At 51.0% G+C, this 21,961-nt stretch overlaps 1 protein-coding gene across 4 annotated transcripts in view; it reads right to left on the bottom strand.

Moving 5' to 3' along the window:
• JDP2 (Jun dimerization protein 2) overlaps window positions 1–21,961 on the bottom strand; it is a 41,421-nt gene that overhangs the window by 15,314 nt on the left and 4,146 nt on the right. For all 4 annotated transcript variants that reach the window (XM_021099535.2, XM_021099533.2, XM_021099534.2 and 1 more), the window contains exon 2: window positions 14,837–15,060. In XM_021099535.2, the coding sequence (XP_020955194.1) occupies window positions 14,837–15,037 (201 nt within the window). In that variant the 5' untranslated portion in view covers window positions 15,038–15,060. The remainder of the gene's footprint in view (window positions 1–14,836; window positions 15,061–21,961) is intronic.

Raw genomic sequence — 21,961 nt, 5'->3', positions numbered from 1 at the left:
AGCCCGCAGGGGCCAGGCCCTCCCCCCACCCCCCCAGCATCTCCCCCAGGGCTGGGCTGTTGGGCTGAGCTCCTCTCTCTCCCCTCTTCTCTGGCCAGGCCCTCTCACTGCAAACGCCCGAGGTCTGGACCTCAGCTATGAAAGATTGGACAGTTTCAGTGAGCAGTGGGCAGGGCTGTACGAGAAAATTCAAGACAAATGGTCAAAGGGCCGGAGTTGCAAACTCAAGTCACCCCAGGGGCCAAGCAAGTAAAAGCTAGTGAGGAAGGAGGGCTGGACGGGGCTGCGGCCCCCAGAGGGGACACACCGACTGGCCCCACGGCGGTGCACCCTCCGTGTGACTGAAACATCCAAGTTTTCAAGACTCGCTGAAAATATGAGTTAAGAGGTAAAATGTCCCCATTTTTAATGTTGGCCACGAATCCCATTTTGAAAAGAACGCCATGTGAGCCAAACAAAACACATCTGCGGGCTGCCCCCACCGTGGGCTGCTCAGTTATGACCCCTGGCAAGCAACAGAGCCTGGCGGGGCTGGTCACCACGCTGCCCTTCTCCATGACCTTGGGCCAGTCGGCTCATCTCCTGGCCTGTGGCTCTTCTTTAACAAACACAGCGGCTCCCACTTCCTCTAACACTCAAAGCCCTCTGCAGGATGGGTGCCAAGGACCTCATTTTCCACTTGAGGAAGCCAGGCGAAGCATCTGCCCAAGGTCGCCAAGCTGGGGAAAGACAGGGACCCTTACATCACAAACGGGGGGCTGGACCAGGAGCTCCCCAAACCCCACCCAAGCTGGGGGCAGGGCCTGGGTCTTCCCAGACGAGTCCAAAGGACACTGTGGGTCAGTCCCCCGGCCTCCTGGCTCCACCTGCCTATGCACTGCTCCCTCTTTCTGAAATTCTCTCTGCCCTGGATGCCCAACACTGACTGCGGCTGTCCTCCCCCTTCTCTGACCTTTTCTGTCTGTCACCTAGGACCGACCCCTATATGCACCGCCCACAGGTCACTGTTTTCATCGTGTGGTTTCGACACCACCTCTACTCGAATGCCAACCCATATCTTTATTTTCAGATCAGAACCCCCGCTGCCAGCTAGACGTTCAATCTAGAAGTCCCTGAGCCCCTCGAAGTCTTAATCCTCATTTGGTGACTTATCTCTATTCTCTACAGCGTTGGCCACCTGCCCACCCTGTCCCTGGAGGTAGAAACTCAGGCCTCGCCCCTCATGGGCCCCTCCCCTCATCTCCAATTTGACCAGACAGGCCATCCAATCTGACATCCGAAATCCTCCTCAGAGATGCTCCCCCGTCTCCAGCCCCCCGGCCACACTCCAGGTCTCTCCCTTCTCTCTGTCTCTCTCTGTCTCTCTCTGTCTCTCTGTCTCACACCACCATCTTCCTCCATCCCAGCCTTTGGGGGGAACATTCTAAAGTGCAACTCTGGTCCAGTTATTGGCTTTCAGGGGACCCTGAAGCTCTTTGGAGTTCCCTGGTGGCTAGGTTGACACTGCTCAGTGGCTCAGGTCACTTCTGTGGCCTGGGTTTGATCTCTGGCCTGGGAACTTTCACATGCTCTGTTCTCACCTCTCATCTATCCCTATACTACAAGCCACGTTCCCGCACTGCCCTGCACTTCCTTAGCCTCCTGCCTCTGCCGTCCCCTTGGCTTACTCTTATGCTGTACATTCAGCGCAAGCATCACCTCCTACAGGAAGTCCCTCCTGATTCTCAACCCCTCCAAGGCCGGGAGGTCTCCTTCTGCTCTGGGCTCCCACAGAACTAGGGGTTTATCCTGCCCCTACTGTGCTGTATTCTAGCCTCAGTTTCCGCCTGCATTAGCAGAGAGCTCCAGGAGGGCAAAGTCCATGTCTTGTTGACTTTTTGTGTGCCCAGCACCTTATAGCATTTATGGCCATCAACAGCACTCAATAAATGTTTGCTAAAGGGAGGCCCACTACACACAGAGCTGGTGACCTGGACAAGAACCCAGGATTCCTGAGTCCTGGGCCAGTGCCCTTTCCAATGGGCCTCCATGCCAGGCTGTCACCCAATACATTCACCTATGAGCAAACCCACACACTGGACACCGCACTCACTCAAAGTGTCAAGTGCAGCCAACCACCGGGTGAGGGCTCTGAACAGGAGCGGGCAGAGGCGAGCTCTCCTCCTGCCAAGCCGATGCACTCAGCTCTCCTGGCGGGAGGCGCGCGCAGGTGGACGGGCGATTGCTCAGCAATCTGCAGTTGGCACAACTGGGCCTCTGCAGGAGACCATGGGGAAGGGCAGGGCTGTAAACCACGCTCCATCCTGAGGTTCTGGACTTAAGAAGACCTGGACATCTTTGATTCCTGCTGCATCCGCAGGCCTGGGACCTCAAGCTCAAGGAAGGGTTACTCCCGGGTCTCTGCATTAGACAGCAGTAATGCCAACCAGAACAGCCCTGCTTTCTGGGAAGAAGCAGGGGACATCATCCTTCATAAATAGAAAGCGCTCCCCTACTCTTGCTGCTGGGCATCAGAGCCACAAGGATCCATCCAAATGACTTCCCTTGCGCCTCACCTCTCAGCAAGAGGAAGCATCTCCCGACCCCGGTCCCCTCCCGACCACCACCCCCCACCACCCTCAGGAAAAACGTTCTGGGTGAAGAGGACCCAAGCAACAATAGACTGCTGAGGCCCGGGGCTGCTTTATATGCAGACTAGGAAAGGGCCATTCTCTCAGAAGGCAGTGGAGAACAGCGTTTCCACGGCTAAGCAAAGGCAGCATTGTATTTGGAACAAAGCCTGAAAAAGCCGGCTGGGCAGGGTGGCACCCATCTCCGGAAGGTCCCGCTGAGGGCAGAGCAAACACTGTTACTGCAAAAGTCAAGTAGAGGCCGGGAGACAGAGGGGAAAATCACCTTGGCACGGGCAGAAACCTAACACCGAAGAGAAAAGGAACAATGGTTGCCGGGAAATCCTTTTGCGGACAAGAGCTATTTGAAGAATGGTGGCTCTTTTTTGTGGAAGTATGTCTATTTCAGGCCCATTTCATACTTATGGTTTAGGGAGGTTTGGGTTCCCACTAGGCAATCAATCAATTTTCTTACCCAACTGACACTGACTTCAAAAGATGAGAAAAGGAGAAAAATAGTGGCCCCACAAGAGTCTCTCCGCCTCCAAAAGACTGGTAAAAAGCAGAATACATCTGGCAGGGGAAAACCCACTTTTTTCTCAAAAAGAGTTAATCATACAGTTGAAACTGGGTCTTTAACAGCAGCAGCAACAACAAGTAGTCTACGGGCCTTGATTACACCAGCCCCCCCCAAACAAAACAAAACAAAACACAGAGACGAGAGCTCCTGCAAAATAACTGTCTATAATTAAATGAAAATGCAGTTGTTGCAAAGAATATTTATGAACAGTGCTGTTCTGAAAGTCCCGAGTTGGCCGAAGTAGAACATTTCAAGAGCCATCATCCGATTAAAGCCTTGGAAGTCCTCTGTCTTTCATCATGAAGGTGAAAAACAAGGTCCTTGGCTTAATTATTCTCCACCAACGCAGTCCTGTTTCATCTGTATGCAGAGTGTGCAGCAAAAATACAGATTTCAGCCAGTTTCTTTCAGGCACAAGGCACAGATAACAGACAAATTGCCCAGCAGATCGGCGACCTCTACTTCGAGGGAATGGAACGCCAGCTCATAAAAATCCCACCCAGCTGACACGGTGAAAGACACTCACGACCGGGGCTGCGGGACCTGGAGGATGGAAGGGCGATTTTACCCTGAGTGATTTATGCTGTGAAATGTTGCAGTTCCAGTTCATAGAGGAGGGAAGGAGGGGCTTCACAGAACCCAGACAGATGGGGGCGGGGCACAGACACCCCCGCCCCCATTCCCCCGCCCCAGGTTTCAGACCAGAGCTGCTGAGAACTCCAGGCCAGATACAGCACATGGGGGCTCCTGTGGCATCAGAACAGTTCATCTGATTCTCCCTTCTAAAACGACAAAGGAGCAGGCCTATTGACAAGCTCGGCAGCTTAATTCATTGGGAAGTCCCTGAGGTTGTGGGCTGCTGGCAGGGAGCATCAAGACCTGGAAATAACTGGTTTGAAAATGCAAAGGTGTTTGCTGACTCAGAGAGCAGGCTTGCCTGACACAGGCTCAGGAACCACACACATTAATGAATACCTGACGGCTGTGGGTCCCTCCCGGAAGCCTGAGATAGGAGGAAAATGTGACTTTAGACCCTGGTAGCTATTCTCAGAGAGAATCATTGCCAACAGTCAGGGCTGGAGGAGACATTCAGTTGTTTTGAACATTCAGAGAGCATCAGAACCCATGGGAGGCCTCAGGACATCACAGAGTTGGGAGCTCCCCTCTCTGGAGAGGTTGCTTCAGTGGGTTTCAGGGAGGACCCAAGAGGCTGTGCTTCTCGCATGTTCCCAGATGCCAGCTAGTCTGCACAGGCAACTTCGAGTAGGACCAACACAAACCAATGAATTTCAGATAGGTTTCTCAGCAGAAGTGCCTTGTTCAAAGGATACCACAACATACCTAATAGATAAAGGTGGCATTTTCCTAAGGGTCTCAAATCCCATCATATACTTACTATAGTCATTCAATGGGTACATTAAGATGAGCTGTGATGGATGCAAAACCTTTAACTCAGAGGTTATGGAGGACAGCTGCAAGTTTCTGACAGCTTCGGCATCCAAATTATTCCTGTCTTCTCTTTTCCTTGCACGCACAGATCAGTAGTTACAAACGGTGTGTATGTTCAAACGGTTACACGTCATAGATGTATATACATATACACATGTATGTGTAAATAATGTTCTTTCAGCTTGCCTTGCACTCTCTAGAGCTCATCAGTTAAAGGGAAGCGGCAGAAAGAGCTTTGTTCTGAAATCTATGCAAAATAGATTAACCTAGCACCAGATGTCACCTTGGCAGTGCTCTCCAGAGTTTTAGATTTGATAGCTAATAGATATGAGCATGTGTATGGAACTTGCATTAAAAAGAAATTAGATAAAACTGCTTTAAAAATGAGACCTCAGAGTTCCCTGATGGCTCAGCGGGTTAGGGATCCAGTGTTATCAGTGCAGGGATTGCAGCTGCTGCTGTGGCATGGGTTTGATCCCCAGCCTGGGAATTTCCACATCCCGCAAATGCAGTCAAAACAATAATAATAATAGTAATAAATAAATACAAATAAAAATAAACATGAGACCCTGGCAAGTTACTTAATCTCTCTGAGCTTCTGTTCCCTAACAATTAATGGTGCTAAAAACACCTACCTCACAAGGTTTTTGAACAGATCAAAGGAGATAATCTCTACAAAAGCAGTTTGCAAACCCTAAAGTGCACGGCTCGTGTAATCCTTCTGTCCTGAAGGCAAATGTCCTCAACCTGTCAAAGACCTGGGCCAGTTTACACTGTACCACAGCTTCCAACTGGTGGCTGCAGATTAGAACCACCTGTCGGCCCCACCCAGACCAACTGACCCAGAATCTCTAGACTGTGTATCCATATTTTTAAAACACACTCCAGAGGACTCTAATGAGTAACCAGGATTTCTCCCTATTTCCTCCCAAGTTCCATACAAAACCCTACCAGGCTGCTTCCACTGCCTCTAGATGGCTACGAACAGCAGAAGGAAAAGAGGAGCAAACACCCCTAACTAGACCCTGGCTCCTTCACAGGTTGGCCAAAAGGGGTTTTTGTTTTGTTTTGTTTTTGCTTTCCGCCCCCACCCAGGGCTGCACTAGCCGCATATGGAAGTTCCCAGGCTAGGGGTCGAATCAGAGCTACAGCTGCTGGCCTTCACCACAGCCACAGCAACACGGGATCCGAGCCCACACCACACAGCTCATGGCAACAACATATTGCCGACGCACTGAGCAAAGCCAGGAATGGAACCCGTGTCCTCATGAATATTAGTCAGATTTGTTTCCACTGTACCACAACAGGAACTCCTAAAAAGGGGTTTTAATCACTAATTCCAGAGCACAAATACATGCTAGTGGATTTATATACATTACCCCTTTTAATCCTCCCTATATGGGTGAGGTAGCTATTACTCTTGCCCATTTTTACAAGAGCTTTATTGAGATAAAATTCACACATGCTGAACAGTGCCCCACTTCAAGCACACAACTCAACAGCTTTGTGTATATTCACAAAGTTGTGCAACCATCAGCACAATGAATTTTAGAGCATTTGCATCACCCCTAAAAGAAACTCCATACCCTTAGCCATCACCTCCAACTTCTCCCATCTCCCCCTGCAGCCCTAGGCACCAGGGAGCTGATTCTCCTCCTTGACCCTATAGATTTGCCTATTCCGGACCTTTCATATCAATGGAAATATATAATACGTGGGCTTTTGTGAGTGGCTTCTTTCACTTAACATGATGTTTTCAAAGTTCATCCATGTCATCGCATGTACTTTATTCCTTTTTATGGCCAAATAATATTCCATTGTACGGATACAGCATATTTTGTTTAGCTACTCATCAACTGGGTTGTTCCCACTTTTGAAATAGTAGGAACATTCCTGTACAAGTTTCTGTGTGGACATATGTTTTCATTTCTCTCAGTTGTATACCTAGGAGTGAAATTGCTGGGTCGTATGGAAACGCTATGTTTAGCCATCTGAGGAAACGGCAGACTATTTTCCAAAGTGTCTGCAGCATTTTACATTCCCAACAGCAGGATATGAGGATTATAATTTCTCCACATCCTTACTCATACTTGTCATCATCTGTCCTTTTTATTGTAGTTATTCTAGTGGATGTGGAGCAGTGTTTCATTGTGGTTTCGATGTGCATTTCTCTGATGGTTAATGATGTTTTATGTGCTTTTTACCCATTCATATATCTTCTTCTTCAAAAAATGTGCATTTAGATGCTTTGTCCATTTTTAAATCAGACTTTTTTTTTTTACTATAGTTGTAATAATTCTTTATATATTCTAGATACAGAGGCTTTATCAGATCTATATTTGACAGAAACACTGTCTGTGGACTGTCTTTGCATTTTTTGTCCTTTGACCCCTGACAGTTTTTAATTTTGATAATGTCCAACTTATTTTTTGTTGCTTGGATTTTTGGTGCCGTGTCTAATCCAAAGTCACAAAGATTTGTGGCTGTTCTAAGACTTTTGTGGGTTTTGCTCTATAGTAGGTCTTTGATCCATTTTGCACTACTTTTTATATATGTTGTGAGATGGGGGTCCTCTGTCCCTCCCCCCATTTTTGCAAGGGAGGAAGGTGAAGCTCCACTGTCTAGTAGCCTATCCAGAGCCAGGCCGTTCCAATGCACCAGTCCTGCTTGGCTACATGGCTTCCAAAGAGCCACGGTTTCTTATTGGTGCTGGTTTGGGGAGTGGCAGGGACAAGAAGGGCCATGGAAGCAAACTGTGGAGGAGCTGGTCACCCAGGACACACACATGCACTGGACTTAGTAAAGGGGGGGCCTGTTGCCAAAGAGCAGAGCAGGTCATGGGCCCCGCACAGGGCAGGATGTGCACAGGCTCGTGGAGTTGCTAAACCCAGCAGAGGCCCACTGACCTCACTCCAAGTATCTCTGCAGCCTGCCTGAATCTGCCCCAAGGCCCTTCTAGGTCTCCGAGCTCCAAGCTCAAGTTGTCTTATGTCTTTGGGGCCCAGTAGAGGGGAAAGGAATTTGGCTGGCTCCAGAGCTGTTCAGCCAGAGGAGGACCCACGAGAGGACTCAGTTTCCCAGCTCTGAGTCCATAGTGCCAGTGGGCCCGAAGATACCGTGATGACCAGCACTGGTAGAAGAGGCCACTTCACAGGGCTGCTAAAAATACTGAGGATTCATGGGAATCCAGCAAGGCCCTTAACACCACAGGAAACAAGATAAGAGGTCACCCAGGGCAGCTTAGTGGGAACCAGAGGGTTGAAGGGCCTTTTCATTCACAGTTGGTAACTAAATCTCCGGCTGCATCTAAACTACATCAACAACCAGGAACAGGAAGGGCTGCTTGCTTCCCTGAAACCTAGGTCAGATACAAGGCATTAGAAAGGCCAGCGCTGTCGGGAGTTGCAGTGTGATTCGCTGCCAGTGGACTCCGTCCCCAGTAAGGATGATATACAGGCGAGATGCACTGTAGTTATCTTTACACCCAGTGCCTCGCTTCACCCTCGTGCGAAAATGCCGTGAGTTCTAGTCCCCTCCTTTTGCAGCTGAGGAAACTGAGCTCAGAAAGACCAGCTGACTCGTCCAAGGTCATACAGGGAGTGGGCGATGGAGCCGGATTTTGAACACAGACGCTTGAACCCAAGCCCAGAGCTCTTCCTACGCCCCAGAAGCAGCCCGTCTGGTTAGGAAGCCAAGGTGGTGCCCTGCTCCCGGGACCCCAGGACACCTCCAAACACTCAAGCCACGCACCACCTCCCGGGGCAAAATACCGCAAGCAAATGAAAGCCCGAGGAAGAGTTTTTGAGTCAATTATAAAAACTAACTTGCCTGATCAACACATTTGAAAAGTAATCGCCATTCTATCTTACTTTCATTGAGTATCTTATCAAGTGCCAGGCATTATGTGAAGCCCTTCTCTGCCTGCATAAGTTCATTTACTCATCGCAGCAACACTAGAAAGTAGGCACTGTTATTACCCCCTTCTCAAGGCAGAGATCCACTAGGCTGCACAGGACTCCCTGAAATTTTTAGAAGTATTTGATTTCCTGCTATGAACATACAGTTCCAGGCATGTCCCCACCCCCACCTGTGCTAGGACAACAATGGGTGTGACCAACCTATGATGTTAAATAAGAGATTCAGAACCCTTGTAAGGCTCCGGATATGATATCAAATAAGACTCAGTACCATAGGGTCAAAGTCGAACTCATGCAGAGCTGCCTTTGGCTATCACTCAGTTACCCTCAAATTAAACTACTTGGGAAAAAAAAAAAAAAAAAAAGCTAACAGCTTTTGAAAATGTGCTAACAAAGTAACCAAACTAAAATGGAAATTCAGGATTTCAGCGATGAGCTGGGAGATTCTATTCCAAGAAGGGACAGATTGGATTTCTGTGCCAAGCAAGTATGAGACAGAAAAAGCATCTGAGTCAGAGGGACGAAGGCCAATGCTATTCCAAAGAGCCACAAATTAAAAACCAATTATGCAAGGCTTGCTAAAAAAATGTCAGTGGGGCTGCCTTTATGTTTTCAATCACTAAAAACACAAGCATGCTTACACCAACATTTACGCAGCACATCAGCTGGTATGGGGCAACGTTTTATGCTCAGCCTACACATGGATGAACACTTTGGTCTTTTTGGTGAGCAAACTGCGAGCGAGCACACCTTCCAAGGCCACCCTGTGGTCCATGGATTCCTAGACCCACGCCTTCCAATGATGAAAACCTTCTCAATGTCCCGTAAGGCTCCCTGGAGAAGTGGGGAAGTGACCAGTGTCATTTGGGGAGATCCACAAACAGTTAAGTGTCCTCTCCTGCTCCAGAGATGATGGGGGCCAGAATCCAGTCACCCCACGGGGTATGTGCTGGAGAGACAGCCTACCATGGAAGGCACATGCTCCTTCTGGAAGGGGAGCCCCTCAGAGTGCTCCCTGATAGGGATCAGAAGAGCCTGAGGAGTACAAACAAAGTCAGGCTCCCAAATGTAGCTGGGTCCACTAAATACACAGAATCCCTGGACCCTGCCCCAAGGGACTCTCTGAGGCCCAAGGTTGGGCCTGGAAATATGAATGCATAGGGACATTTCCAAATACTTTTTGTTTGTTTCTTTGCGACCCCACCCACAGCATGTGGAAGGTGCCAGGCCAGGGATCAAACCCATGACCAGAGCCACAGCAGTGACAATGCTGGATCCTTAACCTGCTGAGCCACCAGGGAACTCCCCAAATAGCTTTGATGATCAGTCAGGTTTGAGACAGGTTGGTTTGATTTTTCAACCACTGTGTCCACTTGTCTTCTGCCTGAAGTCACCTCTGTTCAGAAATAGAAACACAAATGGACCGATGTTTGGAGGTGAGAATTGGGCGATAAAGAACTCAAGGGCTAGAAAGTTTAAGTGACGTGCCAAGTTGACACAGCTAATCAATGTCCCAGGCAACAGGTGTGTGTGAAACAGTCTACAGGCCAGGCACTGGCCACCATCTGGTGGGAGTAAAAAGGAATGTAAGATGTAGTCCTGGTCCTTGGGACCTAAACACAGGACACAAACTCAAAAGCTTGCTGGTGACACAGATAGCATGAAGTGGGCTGGGTGGAAGGCAACAGGGAGTAGTGGGGACTGTGGAGAACTGAGGCCCACATGCCAATACCATGAGTGCCAGCTGCCCAGCTCCAGCTTCTCAGTGCCTTTAAGGGTGTGGGCCTAGAGTGGCCAGATAGGCTGGGTTTTTAAAAGAAACCAAAAAGTCTGCATTTCCTGACTTTTAAATATAGCAATTCATTCAATTAAAAAAAAAAAAAAAGAAAAAGAAGAAAAAAAAAACCCCACACAGTGAGGGCCAAACAAGATTCATCTGTAGGCTGACTCTTGCCCGTGGAATGACAGTTTGCAACCTCTTTCTTTCTTAAAAGGTCATCCAGGCTAACCTCCCTTGAACTTGAGTCCCTTCAAGAGCACTATAGCGTAGCACGGAGGGGGAGGGATCCCATCTAGCACGTTGTGAAGTGCTTGGTGGTGTGTGTGTGTGTTTGTCACACACAAAGGTGGGCATCTGGCCTCCCTCCCCCACTACTGGAAATGCATTCCAGGCCCAGAGGCAGGGTGTGGCCACTGCAACCGCAGCAGCCCACTCAGAGATGACCTGCGGGCAAGGGCCGAGATCCCCAGGACAATAGAGAATGATTGGTGGCAGCGGAGGCCAGCTTTAAAGGGCTGCAGACAAAATATGAAGGGAGGCAGGAAAGCACTGGAGAAACCAGAGAGCAAAGGTGTCTTAAAAAGGAATATTGGAAAGGGAAGAAGAACGAAGAGGTAAGAGAGAAACGTCGGATCTAAAAAACCCCATAAACCAGAATATGACATGCCCAGATTCCCCAGCCAGCCCTTCCCATCGACTTGGTCTGCTTAGTTTTTCTTCACAATACTCACCACAACCTGGCCTTTGATACTGTACATGAATTTGCTTATTTTTGGATGTCCCCCCTCCAATCCACAGTCCAAGAGAAGGCAGGTTTATCTACCTCATTTAAAGTTCAGCTCCCAGGGTCTGGCACATGGTAGGTCTTAGCAAGCACCTGCTGGGCAAATGGTCTGCAGGCCAGCAACTGGTACCCAAAGGGTTTCGCCTGATGTCTCAACCATATAATAAACACAACAGCAGCACAAAACCCTTTCTCCTTTACCAAACCTGTCCTTTAACTTAATTCCTCCGATTTTCTTTCGCCCCACTGCTTCGTGGGTTTGGCTGTGGCCCAAAAGGCTGCTGGCCTCTCCAAGGCAGGCCGGTCAAGAACCAGCTGGGACAGAGCTGCCTGCACAGTGGCTTGGCCCGTCTCTCTCTGGGGGCCTGGGAGATGATATGGCTGCAGAACTGCTGGGCTCAGCGCTCATCAGGCCAGGTCATCAAAATGATGGAGCATTCTGGGGCCACGTTCATCTCGCCTCCCCAGCCCAAAAGAGCACTGATTAGCAGCCTGGAAGGCAGGCAGAGAGCACAGGAGGCAGCGTAGCCTAAGGTTAAAGCTTTGGCTGCAAAGTCAGACTTCCGGGCTCGTTTCCCAGCTGCGTGACCTTGGAGGTCCCCAAGTCTCGTTGACCTCATCCGTAATGTGGGCACAACAATAACAACAGTAATAATAATGACTCGAAAGGGTTCTTGCGCGAGTTCAATGAGATGCTTCCCAGAGAGTGGCCAGCACCGTGCCTGGTGTTCTCTGCTATGACAGCCGCCCATCACCCCCGTGTAGGGCCCAGCTCTGCCCGCTTCCAGCCGTGTGACCCTGAATGACCCGACCACCTCCCCTCTGGTCGTCAAATTCCTCCTCCTTAAAACAGGGGGAACCCGGACACCAGGATCGGGTAGGGAATAAATGAGATCTGACATGTGAAGCATTTCACACGGCGCCTGCTACATATTAAATGCTTAATAAATGTGAGCTCGTACCTTATTGTTATTCGAGAAACTTTTACTAGTCCAAAATGCCAATGTGAAAATCCATCAAAGGCAGTTTGCCATATGCAAATAAATCTTCGGGACATAAGGTTCTCCAGCTGCAAGTCTGTCTCCCAACCCCCTTTAGTTTTCAGGTGCTTTCAGAATGAGCCCCTCCACCACCTTGGGTCTGACCTAGAGCCCTGGATGTCAGCTCCCAGGGCAGGGCTGGCCTCACTGCACGCCAGCACCCTCCACTCAGCTCCATCTGCCTTGTCGCCCCCGCAACGCTGCAGTCTGACAGCGCAGGAGAGGACATGCAAATACGCCCTAAAAACGGCTTGTTATTTTCACAGCCTGGATGGTGCGTGCTTGTGGGTGCCTGTGAGGACAGCACGTCACCGTCAGGTACAGGGCATATGCCACCAATCTGGGGGAGGCTGTGAAATGTAAAAATACCCAATCCAGATAAAGGTCTTTTCCAAAGAAAGAAGGAGGGAAGGAAGGAAAGAGAGAAGGAAGGGAGGAGAGAGGGAGAGAGGGTGCGCGTGAGAGGGAGGGAAAGAAAAGAAAGAGAGAAAGAAAGGAAGGAAGAAAAAGGGAGGGAGGGAGGGAAGAAGGAAACTGGCCCGCACCTCCAGAGCCTTTTGTGAAGGGCAGCAGGGGTAACTCAGCCCCGGCCACCAGGCGATTCCCCTCTGGGCCAGCCCCCTGACCAAGGCGCTTGGCTCTCCATCAGCTCCATAGGCTCAGCACCCCAGTAAAATTGCTCAGCTACTGGTTTTAAATGGTTTTAAATACAGTGGAAGGACCCAGCCACAGATGCTTTCAAGTTCAGGAGGCAAAAGAGCAAAAGACCCAAAACAAGGGCTCTCCATAAAGAAAAGAACACGCCAGCCAGCAAGGCCGTGCTATCCACTGCCCGCTGATTTACACAATGGATTCAGAAGAATATAGTTCCCGGCAGCCCTCATCTTGCAATCAAGCCTTTAGCAGGCGCCTAACCCAGGTGCGGGCAGCACGCGTGTCTACGGGAGGGCCCAGGCAGTCCAAGGTACATGAAGGCAGCTGGTGGCCACCAAAGCACCACCCGACAGTGTGAGCAAAGCAAAATCAAGACTAGCAGGGAGGGGTGGGGGGCCTGCAGGAGACTGCAGAGAGGAAAGAAGGGAAGTGGGTCCCTTCACTTCCAGGTAGCCGTGGCCCTGCCAGCACGGGGTATGGTGTGGCCAGATCGTCCCATTTTGTAAGGAAAGATTAAAATCCAAATTTTCAAGTGAAATGTTGGTTCAAGCTTCTTTTAAACACTGCACAGGCCAAACAAAACACATCCGAGAGCCACATCCAGCCCACCAACGGCCCGGGTGCCACCCCCAGCCCAGCCCCCAGCAGCCCTTCTGTGCAATTTTTATGGTGCTTATGGGGAGAAGAAGGGCAGAGGCGGAGCGACGTAACTGCCCACACTCCCCTGCCGGTACCCAGACACCGCTCTCCCCTCAAAGTCCCTCTCTCTCTGGAATGTCCAGCCTTGCGAGCTCCATCCTACTGGCCCCCCTCTGGCTGCAGCTTCGCCTGTGAACACGCCCTGCACCTGATTCTCAGCTGCCTCCCCCCAGCCCTCCTGGCCCAGCCACCTCTCCAGCTCCCAATGTCCACCCCTTCTCCCCTCCAGGTGGGCAGCTATATTGTCCCACCCCTGAAGAAATAGCCCTGCTGGGGACCTTACTGGGGCAGGCCTTTGGACAAATCGCCAGCCCTGGGGAAGTGACTGGGGGAGGGAGGGCGTGCCTAGCCCTGAGGCTCGCCCACACACTGGGACTTTGCACTGGGACTTCTGCGTCTCACCAGTCCCCAGGGAAAAGCGACTCTTCTACAAGCAAGGCCCTTGAGAGCTGAAGCTGCTGCAAGCGACCCTTGGGGGGCATGCCCCACGTGTGGGTCCTCTGCAAACATCAGCTCAGGCAGATGATGCTGGGTGACAGAGACCAGGCCCAGCTCTGGTGGCGGCTTGGGAAGGGAGCCCACGCCCTGAGAAGGGAGCCCTCCTCCAAGTTCCTGCTTTCAGCTCTGGCCTGAAAAAAAAATTTTTTTTTTCATTTTACAGCCACACCCACGGCATATTGAAGTTCCCAGGCTAGGGGTCAAATCAGAGCAGCAGCTGCCAGCCTACACCACAGCCACAGCAATGCCAGATCTGAGCCACACCACAGCTCGTGGCAACGCTGGATCCTTAACCCACTGAGCGAGGCCAGGGATCGAACCCACCTCCTCACGGATATCAGTCAGGTTCTTAACCCGCTGAGCCACAACGGGAACTCTGGCCTGAAATTTTTAAAGATAACCCAATATTAGCGTCGCCTTATATACTTTCAAAGCACATGCATATTTCCATCATCTTCCTGATCCTTCCAACACCCCAAAGAGATAGCCAAATATGATTACTCAATATTTTTATTACTAATGACTCTCCCCTTGCCCCCGAAGAACCAGAGACAGATTCAGCGTGCCCAGCGCTTCTCCAACATTAACAAGACCAGGCATTTCCCAGGTGGCTTGTTAAAATGCAGATTCTGATTCAGAAGGTCTGGGGTGGGGCCCCAGATTCTGCATTTCCAACAAACCACCTGGTGACATGGATGCGCCTGGTCCTCAGACCCCCTGTTAAACAACATCCCTTAGGTGACGCAGCAAGTTTAGGGCTGGACCTGGGCCACTCACCCAGAAATCCTAGCCCTGGGCTCTGCCTGGGGGATCAAGGCTTGCTCACCTCACTCTTCACGGGCTGGGGCCTCTTGCCCAGTTTCACCTCCAGGAAGTGCAAAGGGGCAATCATGGCCCCAATGTTGCGGATGTCGGCGTATTTCAGCTCCTCCGTGGTCAGAGCCGAGCTGGGGAGTCCAGTCAGGGGGCCGAGCCCTGGCAGAGAGCCCGCAGTCACGGAAGGGTCCGGGATCTGCCCAGGCATCATAGCAGGAGGAGCGGCCGTCCAGCCTGGAGTGGACAGGAGAAGAGCAGGTCAGGCACAGTCAGCCACGTGGGAGGTTCCAGGAAGAGCTTAAGTCCCTGTGTCTTGCCAGGACCTCACCCCTTCTTTCCCCAATGTCCCCTAAACCGTTTCCCCACCTTAAGTTGTTCTTCCTGCCCTGAAGTCCATTCTGTTATCGAGGGAAACCGGATCCATTAATTCACACCAAGGTTATTCTTGGCACCTGGGCAATGCTTCACCCAACCATAGGCCACGTGGAGTCAGCATTTGCTGTGCTTGGCGCTGCGGGAATCCTCCATCAGCCCCCATAAGATTGGGTCAGAGCCCATGACATGGAGGAAGAAGCCGAGGCTGAGAAAGAGAACTCACTCCAGACTGTACACGGTTAAAACTGGAGGAGCTGGATTTAGACTGCCACACGCCGCCTCTGAAGAGAACGGATCAGAATGGAGGCATCTCGAGCACCTTTGCACCTGTTTAAGAGGCAGCTATTTCCAGGCTGGCGTGGTGCCTCCCCTCCAATCACGCATCCCGTTCTGCAGACTCGTTAAGACACTCTGAATACGAGATGAAGCAAATCTAAGTTAAAAGGGAGTGTGTGTGTGTGTGCACATGCATCTGGCATTTGTGAGCAAGAGACTGAAGCAAAGGAGATGGAATTAACTAGCATGTGCTTCCCCGGTGAAGCCCAGTACCAGGAAAGTCCTCCACGGGCTCTTCACTCTCAAAGCAAACATATAGTCTAGCTCTGCCAGACCCAGAAGGCTTGCAGAGAAAGACAGATTCGGGCATGAAAGCAAGACCTAAATTAGACAGGTCAATACCAAGGGAATTCTTATTTCTTCCTCCTTTTTGCTGGGGAAAGCTCATAGGTAAAAGAAAGATCACTTCAAGGCACAAATGGTAGAGGAGGAAGCTTGTCCACCAATAAAGCCAGACTTTCTGGTCACTTACAGGGACTCTACCCATCCATCCATCCACCCATCCATCCATCTGTCAGTCACCTACTATGAGCCAGGAGGCCTTGACAGTACAATGGAGATAGGTGCACACAGCCTTGGCTTCTAAGCAGCCTTGTTAGGTAGTATTTAAATACAAAGCTGCTTCTGGATTCTCATCCTGTAAAGAAAATCATTTCTCCCCGCTTTGCACCTCTCCACACAGGGTCATAAAATCAAAACCTCATCTGTCTCGGAAATCCTGGGGGAGAAGCTGTGGCCTATCTATCTTCGTTCCCTCTTCCCGTAGAGAGGGGAGTATTTGGTGAGTCAGGGGAGATGGGACGCCCACTGGACCACGCTCCTCTGCTGGGCAGTTAATGAACTCATGTGGCCACACTGTCTTGGGTTCTCGGCCTCCTCCAAGAGTGGCCCTGGAGGGTGACCCACACCCTCTGCCCCCAGGGGGGTCTTCACGTGTAGGTTTCAAGACAGGGGCATATTAGCAAGCCACCGTCTCCATTTCAGTTTTACACTGATTGATTGATTGATTGTCTTTTTAGGGCGGCATCTGCAGCATATGGAGGTTCCCAGCCTAGGGGTCAAATAGAAGCTGTAGCCGCCAACCGATGTCACAGCCACAGCAACGCCGGATCTGAGCCACATCTGTGACCTACACCACAGCTCACAGCAATGCTGGATCCTTAACCCACTGAGCGAGGCCAGGGATTGAACCTGTGTCCCCATGGATGCTAGTCAGATTTGTTTCTGCTGAGCTACAACGGGAACTCCCTGATTTACTTTTAAAGGTGAAACCTCGTTCCCTATCCAATCCTGTGTTTCTTTCTCAACTGGTTCTGCTCCCTGAAAGGAAAAGCATGCAAGGGATTTGTATCCTTAGCCCACAAAGACGTCCATTGAACATAAATTTCATTACAGAAGGGCACTTCTGAGTGGACAGCGGACCTGCTGTTTCATCCTCAGCCCCAGCTGCAACTGCCATGAAGCCATCTGCACATAGCTCCCCACCTTGCACCCAAGTTTTCATTTGTCCCCTGGACTCTTTCATCAGTGCTCTACCTGCTCTGCCTCCCATACCTGGCCTCTCATTCCCTCCCTCTTACCCCATATCCTCCCTCCCCTTCCATAGCACCCAGTGTCCCCTGGACCATCTCAGAAAAGGATCTGAGACTCATTCACATCAAGATATAATTGTAGAGCTGGAGGAGGCCCTGGCTCATCTAAACCACATCCTCATTTTGTACATGAGGAAACTGAAGCTCAGAGAGGTTAAATGACTTGCCCAAGGTCACACAGCTAGAGAGGGGCAGAGCTGGGCTCCTGGTCTTTGGCTTTTAGAACCAAAGCTTTCTCACCCCACCCTTTTTAGTTTCCCCTCCTGTGATCCAAGAAATGTTAATGCAGAAGGAATGACTTTCTGATAGTGGATTTTCAGAGATGAACCCCCCCCCAGTGGGGGGGATCATTCTCTTACATAGAGGACCCTTTACTCTGCCTCCCATGGGGATCCAGGTTTGGGAAGTTTCCTGAATAACTGTGTGGCAGGCTAGGTGGGAGTCCAGTCATAGAAGAAATGGCCCCTGAGACTTCCTCTATGTGGTTGGCCAGTGTGCTGTGACTCTCCCTAAGCCTGAACTGGACTGGATCCAGGGTCGGCGATATAGTCACCCCCTCCACCGTCCGGAGCCAGGCTGCCACACCAGGGACGTGGTGGCTGAGCTGCATGTCTCTCCGGGCCTCCTCCCCGGAGAACAAGAAAGGGGCCAGTGTAAGGGCTCGCTCCTGTGTGGCCAGTGACGCCTGGGCCCGGCCATGTGGATATTTGGCAGGCAGAGGGGGGTGATTTCAGGCTACCTGAGCCAAACGAACAAGGGAAACTCACATCTTCTTCTCAGAAGAGGAAAAAAAACCCTACAAAACCCCCTCTTCTAGACCTGAGCTGATGCTACAAGGAGTCAGCACCCCAGCAAGGATGTTTAACTGAGCTCGTGAAAGCAGACAGGAGGCAGAAGGCTTGCAAAGAGTCCTCCGCCTGGCGCTTCAGCTGGACACAAACCCTCACAGGGGAAGGAGGCTCCTCCATGCCACACCTGAGGTAGGAGGCAAAGCAAAATTATGGTGCAAAATCCCCTCCTTGGCCAGAAGCCCCAGAACCTCCCCGTACTGGCAGGACCCATTCATATGTGGCAAAATGTGCCACGTGGCCACTGAGCAGGTGGAAGGGTAATGTCAAGGGGCTAGCAAGCCATGGCTGTTTGCTGCCCCATGAGACCCCAGAGCCTAGCATCATTTCTGGCACGGAAAGGATAATCAACAAGTGCTTGTTGACTGAATAAAGGAACGCATGAATGAGTGATGAATTCGTGGCAGAGCCAAACATTCCGTGAGGAGGGTAAGGATCTGTCTCTGCAAGTTTATGTGTTTGTTAGCCACCTCCAGATGTTCACTCCCACAGGAGACCCCAAGAAGATGCCTCCAGAGGCTTCTGGATGCTTCCCCATCTAAACCATCTCGGGAGATGGAAGCCAGAACCCACTCTGTTCCAGGAATGATAGGCTCTGCTTGCGGCTTCTGTTTATTTTCATACAGATGGTATAAATGAGACACTAACAAATGATCCCAAAATATAATGAATTCTCTGCTACTGTGGGAACCGTGCCCCCTCTCCCCCCGGCAAAGGGAGCACCCCCACCCCCCAGAAGTAGTGGCCTGTGCGTGGCTGCCAATCCCGCCCCCCACCCCACCCACATGAACTCATCCCACTGACAAGCCTCACTCAGGGGATCAGGCATCAGGCTTTTCTTCGCAGAAGCAGAAAATCCCCCTCTCCTTCCTCCCCCCTCAAGGGCGCCCCTAACTGCTCAGACGCAAACCACAAAGTCCTTAACACATGCCATTCCTAGGAGACAACCACAACAGCTGACATTCACCATAAAGAAGTCATCCTAAACGGCTGCGGGGTGGGGGCGGAAGACGGAGGAGCTGGAGCAGCTGCCTTTCCTAACTGGATGCCCATTAACTGGAAAGGGCCGGCTGCCCAGCCAGGGCTGAGAGGCAACTTTGGCGATGTGAAGAATAAAACAATTGAGGTGATTTAGGGATCTATAAGGGGGGGGAGGCGGCGGTGGCAGAAAACCAATAAGGGCCAGGAGGAATTTACCCACTTCAGGGAAGACACAGGAAAGATGACAAGGGGTGAAGTCATCCCCTGAATGGGCCGTTTCCATACGGAAACAATTTGGTAGGCAAAAGAGAACTACACACTGAGAGCTTTAAGGGAAGAGCCCGGAGTTTTTTCCCTTCAGGGCCCAGAGGTCCATAAGGAGGATAAACACCTTCCGTGTCTCCATTAGCAACCGGGACGCAGAAATAGCGCGTGAGGACTATACACGGGCAGAAGACCCGTGTTGGCAAACACCGCCTGTGCCTCAAAAGACAGGCCTAGAATCCAAAAAGACTTTGGCAATGCAGGCCACTGACCAGGAACAGCTTGGAAACTAGCCAAGGAAGAAAAACTCAGATCCAAGATGAGACTGACAAGCAAGGCATGAAGAAGACAGAAAGTTCTGCTGGTCACGGTGGACCCGAAGCTACTGTTGAGTCTGAGGTTTGGGGTGGTTTGCTGCAGCTTCCTAAAATCCAGCTTGAAAGAGGCAGGGACTAGGTGGATCCAAGGGAAAATAAGCTAAAAAAAAAGATCTGATAGCTGTTTCTCTCTATCCTGACCTCCTCGGGGACTCACAGGCACATAGTTTGGGGTGCTGCTTTGTACCAGTGCAAGAAAAGCCACGAAACACTTCATGTCCAGAAAAATGGGCCCTACTGGGAGTCATTTCAGCCAAAAGAAAAAAGGGTAGACGTAACTTAAATTTTTCCCTCTTATTTTCTTCTCTTGTTTACTGCATGTACACTTGCAGGATATTATAATATTTTTAAATGGGTATATCTGCAAATAAATAATAGTCTTGCTTTGATGGGTCAAACTCATCAAAGTCTATTCTCATTAGAAAGGGCCCAACGGGGGTTCTCGCTGTGGCACAATGGAAAGGAATCCGACTAGGAACCATGAGGTTGCAGGTTCAAATCCCTAGCCTGGCTCAGTGGGGTTAAGGATCTGGTGTTGCTGCGAGCTGTAGGGTAGGTCGCAGACACAGCTCGGATCTGGCATTGTTGTGGCTCTGGCGTAGGCTGGCAGCTGTAGCTCCGATTGGACCCCTAGGCTGGGAACCTCCATATGCCGCGGGTGCAGTCCTAAAAAGACAAAAAAGAAAAAAAAAAAAAGACCCAATAATTGCCATCATCATCTAAAATGGCAAAGATAGATATTGAAAAAAAGAAAAGACAGGTTGAGAGAAAGTTAGGATCTGCATCATGAACTTTCTGTCCGTAGAAACAAAAATTTAAGGGAGGCTCTAAAATCCTTGGGTCTCTTTGAGAAGGTCAGCTCCCCTCCAGGCAGACAGCTGGCCTGGGCTGGCAGCAGGAGCCAGGAACGGGCAAATGAGTGTGGATGGCCTAAGGCTGCAAGGCGCGGTGCTAAAAGTGGAGGTGGGTGAGGACAGGTCAAGGAGCAAAGACGCTCATAGGGTCAGGTCCCAGGAGCACTGGGGGCGCTGGAAGTCAAGAGCGAGTAGCCAGTAACTGGATCAGCAAGAGCCGGTGGGCGGTCTCGGGAGCTGGAGCCTGGGAAGATCCGAGGAGGAAGAGGCGGAGGGCAGAAGTCCACAGCAGGGGTTGGAGGGCAGAAGGGCCAGAAAGGTGCCGGCCCAGTCATCACAGAGCACAGTCCTAACAATGCTGCATCCTGGAGAATTAAACACCAAACCTGTTCTTGGAGCTAAGGAATCGCTGGGGAGAACCTCGCTCCTGGAATCTGAAAGGATGTAGGTCAACTAGCTCCGAAAGACAAGGAGATTCGGGAGGCAAGGAGCAAAAGCAGAAAGCTCGAAGATGGAGAACAGGGGCGAGCAGCCAAAGGTGGTCTCCGATGGCTGTCTCGTTTGCAGACAGGAGAGCGAAGCAGGTTAAAAAGGAAAACTCCGTGGAGCCAGATCAGCTGCGTGTGAATCCTACCTCTGCCCCGAACCAGCTGCATGACCTTGGGCAAGTCCCCTATCCTCTCCGTGCCTCACTTTGCGCAGCTGCAAAATGGCAACACTAACATTATTTGCCCTGTAAGGCTGAGAAGAGGTCCCTTTGGCACGGTTGCCAGTTCCCATCTAACACGGAGCTCCCTTCCCTACGACCATGAATAGGATTCCCTCTGTCCAGAGGAGTCTCTGCTCTCCCACTTTCCAGCTCCAAACTGCAAGGGAGCAGGACTATCCTGCATGCACACAGTCACTGCAGAACAGAAACAACGGATGCCAGATCAGGACTTGGTACCCAGGCGCAGAAATGAGGCCCAGCACCTGCCCTTTGCCTCCGTTTCTCCTAAGCGTTCCTCCATCTCCCAGGCCAGAATGTAGCTGCACAGGTCACCAGCCACGGGGCACTCCCAGCTGGCTGGGTTTCCATGCCTGCCTCCAGAAGCAGCAGCCAGCATCTTCTGTGTCCTTCGGTCCTCTGTATCCCTGCACTGCTCAGAAGGGGTCACTCCTCAGCGCTTCATAAGAAAATGAGGGGTGGTAGGTGTCAGGAAAGCCACTGACACAGCATGCATGATCCCCATATAGCCATTCCAGCCAGAGAAGAATCTGGAACCTCTCCCCAGGAGAGGTCCTTCCCTGGAGACCAGGAAATCTTTTGACAAGTTCTGCCTGTAAGCAGGGCTTGCTCCCCTGCCTCGTGTGAGCGCTTAATAAATACACCGTAAGTCATTTCTGCCAAGTTCCTTGTCCTGAGCAGCCAGAAGAAGCTGGGAAGGAACTGCCACTGGGCTGGCCTCCTGGCCTCTCTTCCCTCCTTGCCGCATTTCTGCTCCTCAGTGCTCAGAGTTCACGGTCTG

The sequence above is a fragment of the Sus scrofa genome, chromosome 7 (genome assembly GCF_054392235.1).
Source record: "Sus scrofa isolate SSC_HxYL_T2T_F1_AM1 chromosome 7, Sscrofa_HxYL_maternal_Yorkshire_Landrace_v2.0, whole genome shotgun sequence".
NCBI classification, from domain to species: domain Eukaryota; kingdom Metazoa; phylum Chordata; class Mammalia; order Artiodactyla; family Suidae; genus Sus; species Sus scrofa.
The sequence above is the reverse complement of the archived record's forward strand: the minus strand, read 5'-3'. Positions and strand labels throughout refer to the sequence as shown.